This window comes from Papilio machaon, chromosome 8 (assembly GCF_912999745.1).
Source record: "Papilio machaon chromosome 8, ilPapMach1.1, whole genome shotgun sequence".
Classification (NCBI taxonomy): domain Eukaryota; kingdom Metazoa; phylum Arthropoda; class Insecta; order Lepidoptera; family Papilionidae; genus Papilio; species Papilio machaon.
Genome location: NC_059993.1, coordinates 8,256,414 through 8,275,352, shown reverse-complemented (window position 1 = coordinate 8,275,352; position 18,939 = coordinate 8,256,414). Strand labels below are relative to the sequence as shown.

The window sequence follows — 18,939 nt, the reverse complement described above, 5'->3', positions numbered from 1 at the left end:
CGTATATAAGGACATAGATATCAATAAAGTGTGCAAAAATGGCAATGGATACGATGGCAGTGGAACTGCCTGACTTATCAACGCATGAGCCGCGACCACTCGCCGAGGAGACGGCGGAGGAAAAGTAAGTAAACATGCGAATGGATTTAACAAAAATTATGACCAACTTCTGTACTTACAGTGATTTAATTGTTAATAAGATAACCTCATATGTTAATAAAATATAACCTAAACGACTGTTAACCTGAAAACGAAAAGAAATAAATAGCGATGGGTAGTTGGAATAATGTCGCAATGGATATTGCGACAGTCTTCGGGTTAAGTCAGATTCGGTATCTACGGACCTAAATACACCTTATATATTTTTTTTACTTAATTCTGATGAAAAATGACAAAAATAGAAAAATCACTTTGTACATTAATTGTTTGTTCCTGGTAAACGTTTAGAAAAATATTACTGGAACAATACGGTTATGTTGAAAGTGAAATTTTTGTTTCAATTTTAGACCAGCAATTGTAATTACGGCTTTCTTCCAGGGAATAAAACATGTAAACATTAAACGCACTATACATTACTGTACCTACTTTGATGTTAACAGATTCGTACTAAACATTGCTGTACCTACTAAACTATCGTTGAGTCGTTACTGAGTAACTGAGTGAGTCGTTACTGAGAAAAATTGGTGAGAGGCTAGTGCACCTTCCTTCGGGAACTCGTGCTTTCTGGTCTCTTGCCAAGGCTGTGCAGGGGAACTTCTGTATGCCATCCTTACCATCTCCGCGCAGGGGGGATGACTCGCTAGCCTACACCGCAAAAGAGAAAGCCGATCTCCTGGGCTCTCTTTTCGCGGCCAATTCGACTGTGGATGACAAAGGTAACTCGCCGCCGAAAATCCCATGCGGCGAGACCTCTATGTCCGAAATCCAGTTTATCCAGAGCGGAAATCGCTGCAATCTCTGGATATTCACAAGTCGAGTGGGCCTGACGGGATACCCCCTATCGTGCTTAAGACTTGCGCTCCTGAGTTGGCACCGGTTTTAACGCGCATGTTCCGGTTCTCCTACTCCTTAGGCGTTGTCCCGAAATCGTGGAAGACTGCCATAATCCACCCGATCCCAAAAAAAGGCGATGGCTCAGATCCGTCCAACTACAGGCCGATCGCCATTACCACCTTGTTCTCGAAAGTCATGGAAACGACCATCAATTGCCAACTTATGAGGTACCTAGAGGAGCATCAGCTGATTAGCGATCGTCAGTACGGTTTTCGACAACGTCGCTCAGCTGGTGATCTTCTTGCGTACCTCACGCATCGATGGTCGGAGGCAATCGAGGGCAAGGGGGAGGCCCTGGCGGTTAGTTTGGACGTGGCCAAAGCCTTTGATCGGGTGTGGCACAAAGCATTTCTTGCGAAGTTGCCTTCCTACGGGCTGCCCGAGAAACTATGCGCCTGGATTTCTAGCTTCTTGGAGGGTCGGAGCATCAAGGTCGTTGTTGACGGTGCGTGCTCTGACCCGAAACCAATCAACGCTGGTGTCCCACAGGGCTGTGTACTGTCGCCCACCTTGTTTCTTCTGCATATCAATGACATGCTGCAATTTAGCAACATTCATTGTTATGCAGACGATAGCACGTGTGACGCACTGTATACGGCCCGTGCCAATGTTTCTTGGGCTACTGCCGATGAGAACCGGACCAAACTTGTGTCTGAACTGGAGACCCTACTGGGTGAAGTTTCGGATTGGGGTCGACGAAATCTCGTTGAATTCAATCCCAAAAAGACACAAGTGTGCGCCATTACCGTTAAAAAAACAACCCTTTGTCGTAGATCTTCGTTTTGAGGGCACTCCCCTGGTTGCCTCAGCCAGTATCGGTATTCTCGGCGTTGACATATCGAGTGACGTTCAGTTTCGGGGTCATTTGGAAGACAAGGCCAAGCTGGCCTCCAAAAAGCTGGGTGTGCTCAGTAGGGCGAAGCAGTATTTCCAGCCGGGCCACCGCCTACAACTGTACAAGGCGCAAGTTCGGCCCCACATGGAATACTGCTCGCACCTCTGGGCGGGAGCACCCCAATACCAGCTTCTTCCATTTGACCGCATACAACGGAGATCGACTCGAATCGGTAACGACCGAGGTCTTACCGATCGGCTTGATACTCTGGCCTTGCGGAGGGACGTCAGTTCCCTCTGCATCTTTTATCGTTTGTACAACGGGGAGTGTTCTGAAGAACTGTTTGGAACGATTCCTGCCGCCGAGTTTCGTCATCGGACGACCCGACAGACCGCCAGGTACCATCCATACCATCTGGATGGCTGGCATTCCACAACAGTGCGGTTCTCGCGAAATTTCTTGCCACGCACGGCCGCGTTGTGGAATGGTCTGTCCTCGGCGGTATTTCCAAACCAGTACGACTTAGAGTCCTTCAAGAAGCGAGCGTATCACCATCTCAAAGGCCGGCAACGCATTTGCGATTCCTCTGGTATTGCAGATGTCCATGGGCGTCGATGAACACCTTGGTGTTCCCGCTGATCGTTTGCCCCCTTCTCTTATAAAAAAAAAGAAAAAGAAAAGTGCATTACCAAGCAGAGTAAGGAGGAGAGTACAGAGGAGAGTACAGAGCACAAGGGGAGGAAGGGCCAGGTTTGAGCGAGCAGGAAATGGACACGTTGTTTCTACGTATTCTACAGCTGAATCTGCAACTCTTCCTGAATTACAAGGAGCTTACAACGAACCGGTTCCTATGTCGAAAGCTCTGTACTCTGATCTACTGAGTCTTTGTAACAGTCATGATATTCCACAATATTATCACGATTTCTATAAATCTTTGGCATGTGGAACCGACGAAGCTGCTGAGGTACAGGATCCGCTACAGGAGTCAAGTCTTTAGACGTGATTTTGTTTTAAATATTTTGGTACCCAATTTTTTATTATGTTAAGATAATACGAATGTTGGTTTAGATGAGTTTATTTCCTACAGTTCCTAATAAACTAGTCTTAGTTTATTATAATTAGAGTAGGTACATTTTATAAAATAATTTAATTTAAATAGCACAAGTTTTAAAGTTAAGCATAAGTACCTTTTTTATTACGAATTCTTAATTTTCATGGATAATATAAGTAAAAAAGTCTTATAAAGTCACGAATTTGTCATTTTAATTATGCTACTTTGATTCAATAAATGATTGTTTAATAATAACATAATGCTCTTTATTTCTACCACTTTAAATGATCCATTATATTTCTAGTAAAAAAATAATAATAATAAAAGCACTGTCAATAAAAATAAGATATTCACGCAAAGATAAAAGATTTAAAAAAAACATACAACGATGAATATACAGTAAAATATGAATACCGTCCACAAAACGCTCATCAAGTTCAAGGAATAAGAACACAAACTATGGTTACTGTATCCATCGTGTATCCTATAATACACTGAAAAAAGCTGTAACATATTATTACTGTATCAACATTCATTTTTTTTTTCGTGGAACAAAGCTGTAAGTGACTATTATGGGAACAACCTTTCGACATAAATAGCAGCAATATGATCTTTACCGATTTTTTCCTATTTGGATAAAATATACAATCTTGTAACTGCAACAGTACTTTAGGCAAAAAATAACGAACAAGGTGACATATAATTTATTTTAAGATATTCAGTGGTTTTATAGTTATTCCATAATTTCATTAAATATTTTTTCCTGAACATTTTCATTTTTACGATTGCGGCTTTATTCCCGGTACCCATCGATAGGTTTGTCATTTCATCCTAAATAAAAATCTGTAATCTCTGCCTACTCCGGTTACGGGTTAAGTATGTACATACTTTTTATTTCAAATAACATAATGTCAATTAGAGATAGTTGAGTAATATGTGCACAGATTTATGTTATTTCTTTAGACTTGTTTACTTTTTGATAGTTATTTTCAGTGGTTTAATTTGTTTTGTAATTTCAACTTGTTCGTAAAATATAAAAGAATAAACTTGTAATTAAAGTGTATATGAGTTGTTGGCGATGTTACATAACAATACAAGCGTGTTAATTGCGTTGTTAACTTTTAATTAAACTAACAGCGCAACAATTAGGAAGTTTGTTGCGCACACTTTATTTTAAATATAACATGTAGAGTATAAAATCAAGTGACTACAAAGGCATACTATTATTGAAACATGAAGATCTCAATGGCTACAATAAAAACCAGACTTTTGTCAGAATAGAAAGAATTATTATAAAGTATTCCATATGACTTTTGAAATCTTACTAATATTATAAATGCGAATGTTTAGATGGATGCATTTTTGTTAAAAGGTATCTCCGGAAAGTCTTAACGAATCTTGATGAAATTCTTCACAGAAGTAGAACACATGAAGCGAGTGACAGCTAGTTATGAATGTTAAAATAGTTTACCAATTTCTTATACCTAAGGTCTTATTTTGTTCACATAAATGTTGCTTCCTTCAAAGTTTTTAAATTTCTCGACCAATCGTATCGCCCATACAGCACTGGATTATGTTTATTGGATCATATTTTCCATACAATATCCATACAACTATGCTCACATTATTGCTTTCCTTCTTAAACTAGCAACGTAAAGTGTCTTGTTTTATCTTATATATAAAATTCTCGTGTCGCGGTGTTTGTGATTAAACTCCTCCGAAACGGCATCGCATGAAATTTTGTGAGCATATTGAGTAGGTCTGAGAATCGGCCAACATCTATTTTTCATACCCCTATTAAGTTTTTTTTTAACTGCGCGCGGACGGAGTCGCGGGCGACAGCTAGTTTTTCATATAATAAAGTTATCAAGTAACAGTAATATTGTCTCGTTTTTCCTATTTTAACACAACACCCACCAATCATATTTCACAATTAATAACTAAACCACGTATTGTTATATTTCAACACTATGAGATCAGTCCTTAATGTTCCTATTCCATTGTCACCGCTGCATGAGGGTTGAAATGCGACATCGCAATACTGTATTTAGGTCAAGCGGATGCTCAGGGGGGTGCGGAAGACGGGTAGATTTTTATTTTCATACGCCATCCTTGTTAATTTGTTTGCTGACGCATTTACGTGACGCTTTCTTATTTTTAATGTCTACAACAGAAAAATAAACTTCATCTTATGTTTATGTTATACAGTTATGTTATCTCATCATCATCATATCATCATCATATCATCATCATCATCTTATGTTTATGTTATGTTTATGTTATACAACTGTTTATGTTATACAGATTTGAGCAGACCTTTAACAATTTTAATCCTATGCTAATTTTCATGGTGGTACTGAAAATTACAAACTTAACTTCAGTATCAATATTTTTAACTTTAGTTAATTCGTAAAAAAAAGAAGTTAATTTATTTGTAAAATTTATATTCCTAGTATTTTAGGTTTACCTTTAACTTTATAACGTAGTGCTTGTATATTTTTAACTATCACGAACGTGAATTTGCAAACATGTTTTTACAAAAGAAAGTTTCTGTAAACGGATAGCTTGAAATATTTGAATATATCGAGCTACGGTTAGTTTTTAGTTGCAACTAACATTTTAGTTTAACACGTTTATGCATTAACAACAATACATTTAAACTTGTACAAAACAATGGACGGACGTTGAAAAAATAAACTGTGAAATGAAACAACACATAATTAATCGAAAACATTGTTTTTTTTTTAGTCTGGATATATAATAGTTTACATTTTTTTTTGTATAGCATCTACTTATCTTTCAAAAATCGTCGAGTCATTGCACTAGATTTTCAAAAGGAAATACTTATTAGATAAAGATTGCTTATTGCAAATAAAAGTTGAATTATTTTTCAACAAATAAAAATTTTCACTTAATAAAATACATAGGTACATTGATGCACATCTATCTATACATTGGTGCAGAAGTAGAAAGTTTTCTTTTATTACTAATTAAAGATAAATTATATTTCTGAGATGATGATGTAATTGTAAAAAAAAATTGTAAAAAAATTACAGTAGAAACACCTTAATACGACCTTAACCAAATCCTTATATACCGACTGTAAGCCATGTAAAAAATATTTTAGATTATTTTTTTATAACCGGTTTCAGTTGTAATTAAATAAACCTCAGCTGGAGCTCTGACGTCACGTGAAAAGTGCTACGGCATTATTCACTTTGTTATTAAGTGGTCCTGCTGGCTGTTTACACTGTGGACTTAGGATGACGTCACTTAAGTAATGAGCTGGATGAAAAAATGTGTTGTTTATGAATTTGGTAAAAGCCGGTGAAGAACTTGTGTACTACTTTGTATTTACTTTCTGTTCTATGTATATAAGACGTAGACTATATTGATTTTAACCTTTGCAAATGGTTAACCAGTTTAAGACCAACGTCATGAGCGACTTTTTTTTTCAATTAAAATAAACAAGAATTTACGTCTTCTATTTTCTTTCTCTTTTTTATCAATGAAAATGAAAGGGATGGCAATATGTAACATAATAGCTTTCACATTTATTGCTTTTTTATCAGGAAAGTGTATTGTTTCGCATTCGTTCACACACACACAAAACATATTGTTGACTCATTATTTTTCAGTGAGAATGAAAGGGATGGGTATATGTGAATCAACGTACAAATAAGACGTTTGCCTTTTTGTATGTTTTACAACTTTTTTTTAAAACCATAAGTAACTATTTCCTGTTCAAATATTTTGTTTTTAACGCTTTCTTATCTTGCACAATTTTAAAAATGTGTCTCATGAATGACGCAATGTAGACAAATAACAGATTAAAACTCGTTTACAATGACGTAGATACTGAGAAGTATAGTGAGGTATAAATACGTGGGAGAAAAGCATAATTTTAAATGACTAGTAATATATTTCGCCTTTTCAAATCACATTTAAAAAAATAAATGTTACAAGATCTCACTTCAACACGGTTTCATAGTGGTATTGTTTAGTGGAAGAATTCCATTTAGAACGAAAAATCGGTATGTGATTGTATGATAGATATTCAAGGCCTGAAACCCCGACAGTTGATTACAAGGCAACGCCTGAAAGTATTCAGTAAATCGATTCAATGTAATTGAATACATTCTGAAGGAATAAATCTTGATTTGGTAATAAGTTAGTGAAATAACAAAAATAAAATAGTCAAGTAACTTTTTTCTATTTTTTTTTTTTCGTATATAATTTGTATGAAATATATGCAAGTCAGTAGCTAAAGAATAATTTCTACTATGAATCAAAGAGAATTAATAAATTTATTTAATCTATATATATAAAAGAAAGTCGTGTTAGTTACACTATTTATAACTCAAGAACGGCTGAATCGATTTGACTGAAAATTGGTGGGCAGGTAGCTTAGAACCAGGAAACGGACATAGGATAATTTTTACCCCGTTTTCTATTCTTTATTCCGCGCGGACGGAGTCAAAGGTAAAAGCTAGTTTTGTATATTACCAACTTATACATTTGAATTGTAACCTTATAATGTATTGAATAATGTATACAATTTGTAATATTACAACGAGGCATCGCATGATCGCCCTAATGACGTATTAGCGCGCGATCGACGAACTCATCGAGCCGATAAATATAACCTCAACACACCCACATCGGTAATAATTTACAATTACAAATAAATACTTTATTAGTTACACGCACTATGACGTCAGCGACTGACGTATGATACGGATACAAGCCAGCTGTAGAACTGAATAATTTCTTCGTAAGCAAGGACTACACTATCCAGAGTACCATCGTATACTGATTGATTAGTATTGTGGGTTTACTTCAAAGATTCGAATAATTTTATTTAATAATATAGTCTTAATTCGCTTTTAATAGTATAGTTAAACAAGGATATCTGAGCCATTGTGAGAGGCGCTGCTGTCGCGGTTAGTTCTGACAGAAATTATGAAAAACCAAACAACATGGACGTAGAAAATGGCATAAAAGAAAAAAACATAAAATCACAGCTATAAGAAACATGACATGACAGCTAAAAATTACGACAAGGATGTTGTGACAATTTTTTTTGACAGGGGGCGCTAGTTAGCTATTATAATTTAGTTTAATTTATACCCACCGGGACAAATATCCTTGTCGGTTTAGGGACTTGTTGTCCATCCTATTGATACATCGGTCAAAATAGAAGCCCCTGAAGACTATTCCAATTTTCACGAGTTAGCTGACCAAAAATTATGTTTTCTAGCGACATAACATCTTGAAACAAAACACCATCATCTGAATTGATAAGAGCAGAATTTAAAACTGCGTAACACGAATATAAGTGCGCAAAAGAAAACGAAAAACGAAAACGAAAAACGAATAACAAACTCTATAAATATAATTTTATAACTCAACTACGCCACAAACAAGACATCAAAGAGAACTGAGATGAAAAGTTTGAGATAAATTAATTCACGGCTCGCAACACTAACAAAAACAAGCAAAGCAACTGAACAATACTACCGCATATTAACAATATTTTAATAAACTCCTTATAAAATGGAAATTATTTATATTTGTAGCCGATCTACACTTCCAGTTTAGAGTCGGCAAGTTGTCGGCATCTTTGTTGTGGAATTAATCGTTGAGAATAAATGGAAAGTTTTCGAAAAATCATTGATCGAACAATACAACAACACAAATCGTCCATCAACCGAGTGGGGCAGGCAGAGATTACTTTTCTGATTCGACTTCTATTTGGTGCGCTCCTGACATATCTCTCGTCTTATTACGCATCTACGCTTAGAAGCTCGTCAGTTTCCAGTGTTCTTAATACCTTGTTGAGTATTTTAATATTAAACGTGATACCAAATTCTGTCTGAATGTAACGATTAGTGGTCAGTATTCAATAAATACTGAACACTATTTCCGTCTAATGACCATTCCTTTGTTATAACCAAGGTTCTTAAATGTATTGATTCTATCTTACTAAAGTATTTTTATTAATGAATTTCCTCAGATAAAGGAATATTTATGACATTTTTAAAAGCTTTCTTTACTTTCTTTTCGTATATCATCTTATAGTCAGGTTTGGAATAATTGAACCGTAATTCGATCATATTTTTCAGTTCAGAACACAATTTTCATGACAGTAGAATTTCACGATGAGGAAGGAAACGTCAAAATACTCCGGTTATTATACAAATATCTTGGAATCGTTAGTTTTTATAGCCGGACCTTGACCAATATAGCACGGCATGTCCGACTCTCAATGAAGCACACGTGACGCTGACGAAGTATTTCTGTCCGGCGCCAAACATTCCACGTTATCCATCACACGCCTGACGTCGTATAAACATGTGCAATGGATACTTTTCCGTTCTACCACATCTTGCTTATAATATTAAAATAATGAGCTCAAAATATTTTAACTTGAAAAGTATAGCAACATTTTACAATTTTAAACTTTTTTAATACGATATGTATGCGACAATGAAATAAAAAACGGTAGCAGTTTGAGATTCTATCAATAGGTTATTTTGTATCTAGTAAACAAGCATTTATAATGATGGAACTGCTTCAATGTGTCTCACTGAGGTTAATACAGTCAAAACCGTTTATAGCGACATCGTTTAGAACAACATACCGGTTAAATTGACCAAAATCAAAGGTCCTGGCTGAATGTTATTACATATCTTTCCTATTAATACCTGTCACCGGTTGTTACAACTATCGGTTTTTACGACTCAATATGAGTAGTCCCTTCGATGTCGTTATAACAGATTTTGACTGTATATATTTTATGTATGAGTGTTTAATATATATTTTTCAATCAATACTTAGTATGCTATTAAATATTGTTGTTTACTTTCCAGTGTTCTTAATACCTTGTTGAGTATTTTAATATTAAACGTGATACCAAATTCTGTCTGAATGTAACGATTAGTGGTCAGTATTCAATAAATACTGAACACTATTTCCGTCTAATGACCATTCCTTTGTTATAACCAAGGTTCTTAAATGTATTGATTCTATCTTACTAAAGTATTTTTATTAATGAATTTCCTCAGATAAAGGAATATTTATGACATTTTTAAAAGCTTTCTTTACTTTCTTTTCGTACATCATCTTATAGTCAGGTTTGGAATAATTGAACCGTAATTCGATCATATTTTTCAGTTCAGAACACAATTTTCATGACAGTAGAATTTCACGATGAGGAAGGAAACGTCAAAATACTCCGGTTATTATACAAATATCTTGGAATCGTTAGTTTTTATAGCCGGACCTTGACCAATATAGCACGGCATGTCCGACTCTCAATGAAGCACACGTGACGCTGACGAAGTATTTCTGTCCGGCGCCAAACATTCCACGTTATCCATCACACGCCTGACGTCGTATAAACATGTGCAATGGATACTTTTCCGTTCTACCACATCTTGCTTATAATATTAAAATAATGAGCTCAAAATATTTTAACTTGAAAAGTATAGCAACATTTTACAATTTTAAACTTTTTTAATACGATATGTATGCGACAATGAAATAAAAAACGGTAGCAGTTTGAGATTCTATCAATAGGTTATTTTGTATCTAGTAAACAAGCATTTATAATGATGGAACTGCTTCAATGTGTCTCACTGAGGTTAATACAGTCAAAACCGTTTATAGCGACATCGTTTAGAACAACATACCGGTTAAATTGACCAAAATCAAAGGTCCTGGCTGAATGTTATTACATATCTTTCCTATTAATACCTGTCACCGGTTGTTACAACTATCGGTTTTTACGACTCAATATGAGTAGTCCCTTCGATGTCGTTATAACAGATTTTGACTGTATATATTTTATGTATGAGTGTTTAATATATATTTTTCAATCAATACTTAGTATGCTATTAAATATTGTTGTTTACTTTATTATCACTGCGCTATTATATTTCCTCGGGCGATGGTGGATTATTGCCAAACGCGAGACTAATAATAGTGCCCCGTATCATTCAGCCAATGCCAAACCGTATTACGATGCAAAAACAACTCTGAGCTTCATTAATATAATCTATTTTTATATAGCAATTTATCCGGAATGTTTACCAATTATAAAACTCAACGTATGGCAATTGTGTGGCGTGCGACTGAAGATTCGGCAAACATTATGATTTGTTAAACGCAAACAGATTAGGCTTAGAGCATTGTCAAACAAGGAATAAGTTGTTGAAGACTTCATCTTAATTTTCTCGAAAGTTCCAATGTTAAAAATGAGAAGTTGTCTCATTAATATCTCGTTATTAAATCCTTATCCACGTGCATGGAAAACTAAGCCGTGTAACTCAGGGCCGTCTTAAGTCGAGGGTCTAGGTGTGCAAGACTCAAGCGTCACTTTACGGGCGCCCGATATTTTTTAAACAGTTAAGGAAAACATATACTTCTACCTCTTATGGTTACAATTCGTTGTACGATATTCGACTCTAATTATAAATTCTTTGACTTTACATTTTATTGTTTCTTGTTGTAGATACGAGCGGCTGCTGAGGCGCGCGCGCAGCGAGGACCTGAGCGAGATCTCGGGCATTGGGTGCCTGTACCAGAGCGGTGTGGACCGGCTCGGCCGGCCGGTTGTCGTCTTCATCGGCAAGTGGTTCCCCATTGGCGATATTGATCTTGATAAGGTAAACTGCTGTACTAATTACACTAATACCTAATTTTAGTCCTTTTTCCACACTTTTCTTATAAGGACATGATAGGAAGGAGAAAAGAAAGATTCTCTTTCTTTACGTCCCCTCCATCCTCGATTAGAGGCAACGTATCTAAAATGGCAGCGGTTGCTTCGACTTTACTGGTTTGTAAATTGTTTAGAATCTTGACACATTTAAAAGCAAGCTAGAAGTTACAAAATAAGTAAAATCAATATTGGTTCAAGAAATACTACAATTTCTCAAAAGATTATTTGTCTTCTCGTTTCTTATCTGACTAATATAAAGACCAGCAACACATCTGCAACTTATGATTGTTGCGTACTTCTATGTTTGGTGATTATAAGATGACGAGAACGAGCAAACGGCTCGTTTGTCTCAACTGTAGTAAGCACTGATACATTTGTCGTGTGGTGTTTTAGGCGATGCTGTACCTGATCAAGTTGCTGGAGCCTATCGTTCGCGGTGACTACGTGATCGCGTACTTCCACACCCTCGCCTCCTCCGCCAACCATCCGCCTTTCTCCTGGCTCAAGGAGGTCTACACCGTACTGCCTTACAAGTAATTGTCACCTTAGCTATATATAGAAGACTACTGATGTGGGATCTATTGAGAGAAAATACTAAAATGTTTTTTTATTTTTCAGATACAAAAAGAATTTGAAAGCTTTCTACATTGTACATCCTACGTTTTGGACTAAGGTGAGTTCCTGACTGAATGATTGAATGAACATCTAGTTTTATTGAATGATTGAACGGAGACCATATGTCTGCTGTATTTGTAGGTTGAATGATTGAATTACAGTTTGTTTCATGGAATGAATGAAGATTTAGTTGTTTTTGATGTTGAATGATTGAATGAAGGATGTATTTCAGATGATGACGTGGTGGTTCACGACGTTCATGGCGCCGGCGATCAAGGCGAAGGTGCACAGCCTGCCCGGGGTCGAGTATCTGTACTCGGTGATGGCGCGCGACCAGCTCGAGGTGCCCGCATTCGTCACTGAGTACGACATGACTGTGAGTACCTCTCGTTCTTATTGAATAAGACGACAATATATATGAGACTTTTAGAACTAACTATAATTTTGTTTGTTTCCAGATAAACGGCCTCCATTACTTCCAACCTGACACGAGCAGCACGTAGACTGCTGAATACTGAATGCTGAATGCTAAATGCTTCCTCAAATGACCCACGTTACATACAGACAGACATAAAATTAATAAAGTATATTTTGTTTAATAAATTTTTACATTGTACAATTTTTTTGGATGAATGTATTGTTACTAAGTTGACTTTTGGATACATCAGATCTAATTTAGAATTGTTTGGGAAATTTAGAAAGAAATCACGAGAAAAACAAAGTCTTATATTTCTTTTATGTGAGGAAAGCAGAATGGCAAAGGTAAAATTGAAATGTATGTATTGAAAATGTATGACTATTTGAAATTATGTACAATCAACATATAATATACTGTTACATATAATGACGTAATTTGGTTTTGTTAGTGTTTGTGTCTTTTGAAATTTCTGCATTGTTTTGTGTTACTACATTTTTTTATTACTCTATAAAAAGTCTTTTTGAATAATGTCTAACCTCTTCAGTTTATTATTTTCATTTATATACATAACAAAGCAGAAATATCAAAAGGAAATGTTCTGATTGTGGACGTATGCGACTTAGATATTAGAGATGCATTTTATATTGTTATTTAGCGATTAAAATTTATCCGTAATATGAATGTTCTTATCTGTGTTGTTACTCTGTGCTCTTTATTCATTCCTGTCATTACATTATCTGTGCCAGTATTCTTAATCTTTGTATTTAATCTATGGCAGTATTTTTAATCTTTGACAAAGTTTGCTTTATCTGTATTGATTGATATATTTGCCGCGTTATCAGATTATATTCAGAGATAATTTCGTATAAATATTAAATTTCCTTGTATCTATGTTATATTAATAGTAAATATTTAGAATTACTCTTACTGTTGCAATTAACTCTTATTTCATTTCCACATCCGATATGATCCTGTGACAGGGTATAGGTGTAAAAGTTTCCGATTTTGTGCAATTTTTTAAATATATATTTTAATAAACAATTATAATTCGTGACTACAAAGCATTTAATGCCATTTTATAATCTTTATTACTGAAATAAAGCAATACAACTAAAATGATATAAAATTATAAACTACAAAATAAATGATCGTAGCAATATTTAGTAGGCATGTTATTTACAAATATAAAAACAATACCCACATTTGTTTTGGTTTTAAAAGTAGAATTTTTATTATTATCAAGGTGCTAAATAAATTTCGTTAATGATTTTTTTTGTGAGATCATTGTAAATACAAATAAATTTTTTGTAGTTATTGCTACTATGTGAAAGGCCTATGTGACAGTTTTATTGTTTAATTTGACAATTGCCTTTTAGAATGACAAGTGAGAAGGCGGGAAACAAACAAAATATTACCATGTTAATCAGTTATGTTTGTAAAAAATCAAAAAGTAAAATATTAATAGAAAACATCAATTTCTTATCACTTGAAAAAATTTAATACATAATTTTAACATTAAAAAATTATTAGCCTGTAAAAAAAAATTGTAACAAATTCGTTAGGATTTTAAAGTTTAAAGTATTTATCGCAGCTTTTTTGGAATGTGATTGTCACCAATGTAATGCCACCACTGCCACGTGTGCCATCGCTGCCACCACTGCCACGTGTGCCATCGCTGCCACCACTGCCACGCTAGCCACTCGCCTTACGCTTGCGGCGGCGCGGGGAAGTAGCGGTATAGATAAAACTTCCAAGTTGGTAGATATTTTTAAATGTGATATGGCAATACTTACATCCAAATTGTTATTAATATAAATAAAATCTTATTATTATAAGCCAATTAAACACAAAAGCATAATTCCTGAATAAGTAAACTACTGTTACTAAGTAAAAAAAACTACAGAGCCTAAAGTAGGTTTAAAAAATTACTATTTTGACAGATAAAAAATTCAAGGCTTACTTGTGCCGTTAGAATTTTCTTTGGTTTTTAATTGGCCAATAGTTTACTAGCACTTATTGAATTTTTTCTTGAATATTGTTCATTATATATTTGATGACCACTCATTAATGTGCCACTAAGTGTTTACACCTACAATAAATTTAATATTTCTATTGTGATGCAGCAATCGCGCGTGTGGAAATGTTTAACTTTAGGGGTTGATTAGAGTTTTAATGCAATGTTGTTGTAAGATATAAGAGTTAACATTTTTATTATAGTTGTAAGATAAAACAGATGTATTTCAAGTTACTGTTTGTTAAAGCATTCGCAGTGTGATCAGATTACTATCAGTGTTGCCACAATTCGTTAAATATATTTTGTGTCTTCTGGAGTTACAGACTTTATTGTTGTTCAATAATAAAAGTAATAAACTAATAAAATTAAGGAACAAATTTTATATTTAGTAATTTATACCGATGGATTCTACTAAAAACATTTTTACAAAAACATGTTGCCATCTTTCTCATTCTCAATGAATAAACAAAGATGACAATATTTTTTGTACATGTTTTTCAACAGTGAAAACTCAAGTTACATCTAAACTCCAACAATATTAGAACAAGGTTATTTCTTGGAAGACAAATAAGATATATGTTTACGCAGTTATAAACTATGACGAAATTTTATCAAATGTTAACATAATATTACGTTAATGTGCTTTGCCTTATAGAGATCACTGTTAAATGCTCGCTGCGACGGTGATTGTTCGTAGCGTACCATCGCCAATATAGAACAATGTGATGACCAGAGTTCTAACTTTCATATTTTATAATTAATCGAGCATTGAATATAGGCCATGTAAATATTTAATAAAACACAAAATAAAATTATTAATTTACTAATAACTTGTTTCATTAACAACCAAATGGCTTTTAAAGCTAATCTTTTGGGTTAAGGATCTTTTTAGTGAGCTGGAAAGAATAGAATTATTTTTTTACTTTGCACTGCAACTGAAAGCTAAAAAGTACGAGGAGCTCATGAATTAACTGCAACTGAAATGAGATAGGTATTAGGCAAGTCAAGGAATTATAAAAACATTAAATTGAATTATGTAATAATTTAATTCAATATTAAAAATAAATATAAAAATGCATTGCACAAAACTATTTAGATAAATTGAACTTGTTTAACACACTGACAATAAAGTTTAGCATAGGATACTTGTCCGCTGCAGACATCAGTGATATTTTTAAAATTGTCAAAACATTGGAGATCAGATGACCGCCGATAGCTCCTAAGTAGCAGGGTATCGGCCACTTCTGCCAGGGCGTGTTCCAGTCCAGCGGTATCACGACAGCGCCGAGCCACGCCCCGCACACCGTCAATAAAGCATTGTTAACTAACATCTCTATTATTGTATTTCTAGAGAAATTTTTCACACCAAATAGCAGCTGCATAGCTGATTCCACCCCAGCGTGTGCTACTAAAGGAAATACTGTCAGCAGTGTCAAAAGCGCTGATAACATCAGTGTCTCTTCGTGACTATCTAAAAACGGCGCCCCGAACAATATCATACCAACGAAAAAACAAAAAATAACTCCCAAAAGAAATATACCGGAGTTTATCACATCTCTAGCTTGCATCTTACTTTTAATCTTTTTTGATGCAACATTGCTGTTTAAATAAAATGATTTCAGCAGCTCCGCAATGTATATTAGTAGCAAAACATAAAACGTCGAACCATTTCCCAGCGAGTACAGAAGTCCTTTGTATGATATCACAGTAACAATGCTCGGCAAATAAATACATGTAATTAAACTCGAAACTACAATTTTTCGGAGTTCTAATTGATTATTTAAGGAAAACATTTTACTTCTTCCAAATTCCAATAAATAAGGTAAATATCGTTGACATTTGGCTTTGACAGTACCACTCTATTTTCTTATCAATTCAATCAATCATATTTATTCTTATACATACAGCTAATTTGTTTAAAACAAAGAATTATATTATTGATATTAACGATAAGTTTAAACAGTTCCTCTATTTTCCCTCTTTAAAATAAAAATGTACTACAAAATTGAGATTACACTTTTGTGAGAAACGGGTAAAAATGTAAACGACTTAAAATTTATTTCTAAACGCATATGACATTTGTCTCTTGTGATTACTTAGGTTGCCATTCTAAATGTCTATAATTTAGAATTAATTGAAAAATGTCTACTATTGCTCTTCGTTACTTTGTATTCCATAATAACAATTCCAAGTTGATCATTACTTGTAAGCTTGTATTAAGTTGCAGAGACTTTAGATAGGATTATTTTTAATTCATTGAAGCTCGGAAACCTGACATTTTTATTTTGTCAAAATCCTCTTTACATTATGGCAACAATGTAGTTGGATTCAAATCAAAATAAATTATACGTGTAATGAATGAAGTGTAGTACAAAACAATTCTTTATCTTAGTGGAGTCGTGACGACACGGTCTTTATAAATGAAAGGTGCGGTGTAAAAAACCTCCAGTTGATCTCAACGCTTGCCTGACGTTCGGCTACAGTGCGAGCCAACGTTCGACAAAATCATCGTTTTGCAAATAATTTTCGTGTCGCAAGTGTGTATCATTGATTACATAAAATGCCTTGTCCGTTTTTGGGGTCGTTCAACCAAGCCTTCGTGAGGAATTATGGGTCCTCGCTGATGAAGCAGTATGGAAATTACTGCCCAATGATTTCTCGCGCTTTCCGCACTCTGGGCCAAGACGAGACGAAGTGTCCGTTCATTCAACAGAACTCGATTATTTCCGAGGCGCCGAAGGAGATGTCGGAGGACATCGTCGAGCCTGTCAATTCGTTCAAGTACGAAAAATTCTTCAATGATCAAATAAGTGCCAAGAAAAAGGATTACTCCTACCGCATATTTAGAAAGGTATCGCGGTTAGCTGCCGACGGAGTGTACCCGCAAGCTCTAGAGGGCCAAGAGAACCGCCGAGTGACCGTCTGGTGCGCCAACGACTACCTCGGTGCGTCGCGTCATCCCGTCGTCCAAGATGCTGCCATCGCTGCCATCAAATCCTATGGCACTGGAGCTGGAGGTACTCGTAACATCGCTGGTAACTCACAAATGACTGAAAAACTAGAAGGTGAAATTGCTAAACTACATAACAAACCTGCAGCTCTAATATTCAGTTCATGTTTTGTTGCCAATGATGCAACACTATCTACACTGGCCAAAATACTACCCGATTGTATAGTTTATTCTGATGCTGGGAATCATGCTTCAATGATCCAGGGGATACGGAACAGTCGAGCACCCAAACATATCTTTAGGCATAATGATCCAAATCACCTTCGAGAATTATTATCAAAATCACCTGCGGGTGTACCAAAGCTGGTGGTTTTTGAAACGGTACACTCAATGAGTGGAGCCATTTGTCCTTTGGAGGAAATGTGTAACATAGCACATCAGTATGGAGCGTTGACATTTGTAGATGAAGTCCATGCGGTAGGGCTATATGGAAAGAGCGGTGCTGGGATTGGAGAAGAGAGAGGGGTCCAACATTTAATAGATATTGTATCCGGAACATTGGGAAAAGCTTATGGTAATGTTGGAGGATACATAGCAGGGTCAACATTACTCATAGACACTATAAGATCACTGGCACCAGGATTTATCTTTACAACAGCTCTTCCACCTCCCGTGCTGGCGGGATCTTTAGCTGCCATTAGACTCCTCGCCAGCGAAGAAGGAAGGAACTTAAGATCAAAACACCAAGCCATTGTTCGTTACTTTAAGCTATCATTGCTTGTCGCTGGTCTGCCTCAGTTGCCATCGGTGAGCCACATAGTGCCCGTGCCCATTAAGGGGGCGGACAAAGTGGCGCTGGTGGCGGAATCTCTCATGAAGAGGGGACATTACGTGCAAGCTATAAACTATCCCACCGTCGCTCGTGGCGAGGAACGTCTGCGTTTCGCTCCGGGCCCCTACCACACCCCAGAAATGGTGGACAGCCTCGTAACTGCCTTAATAGAATCATTCCACGAAAACAACATAAACTTCGACCAGTTTATGGTGAACGGTGCCTGCCGAGAGTGCAGCATGGAGTACAAAGCGGACATCATGCAAGATGAACTACTCAAGTTCCCGATGCAGGTTGCATAAATTGTTTACTTCTTAGCTTTTGCTAATCACGAGACAAAAATGACAAAAAAATATGTTATATGTTGTATAGTTTATTTCTATTGTTCTATTAATGGTTTGTGGTTTTCTGGTAGAGGAAATAAAAGTTAAGTGTTGTACTTAATGTAA

General features: G+C 35.5%; 3 protein-coding genes across 3 annotated transcripts in view; 2 read left to right on the top strand and 1 right to left on the bottom strand.

The window, feature by feature from the left end:
- The window catches only part of LOC106720385 (protein GDAP2 homolog), a 58,462-nt gene extending 45,619 nt beyond the window's left edge, over positions 1–12,843 (top strand). Inside the window, exons 8-12 of the mRNA XM_045679115.1 lie at positions 11,455–11,608; positions 12,055–12,194; positions 12,280–12,334; positions 12,509–12,652; positions 12,735–12,843. Of these exons, the coding sequence (XP_045535071.1) occupies positions 11,455–11,608; positions 12,055–12,194; positions 12,280–12,334; positions 12,509–12,652; positions 12,735–12,779 (538 nt within the window). The 3' untranslated portion in view covers positions 12,780–12,843. The remainder of the gene's footprint in view (positions 1–11,454; positions 11,609–12,054; positions 12,195–12,279; positions 12,335–12,508; positions 12,653–12,734) is intronic.
- A 2,946-nt stretch (positions 12,844–15,789) lies between these two features.
- On the bottom strand, positions 15,790–16,560 carry LOC106720268 (phosphatidylinositol-glycan biosynthesis class F protein). Its single transcript, XM_014514863.2, has one exon. The coding sequence runs from the start codon at positions 16,499–16,501 to the stop codon at positions 15,797–15,799; it is 705 nt and encodes a 234-aa protein (XP_014370349.2). The 5' UTR covers positions 16,502–16,560; the 3' UTR covers positions 15,790–15,796.
- A 515-nt stretch (positions 16,561–17,075) lies between these two features.
- Positions 17,076–18,866, top strand: LOC106720363 (5-aminolevulinate synthase, nonspecific, mitochondrial). Its single transcript, XM_014515027.2, has one exon. It carries the CDS (start codon positions 17,269–17,271, stop codon positions 18,790–18,792), a length of 1,524 nt encoding a protein of 507 aa, XP_014370513.2. The 5' UTR covers positions 17,076–17,268; the 3' UTR covers positions 18,793–18,866.
- The last annotated feature ends 73 nt before the right edge of the window (positions 18,867–18,939 follow it).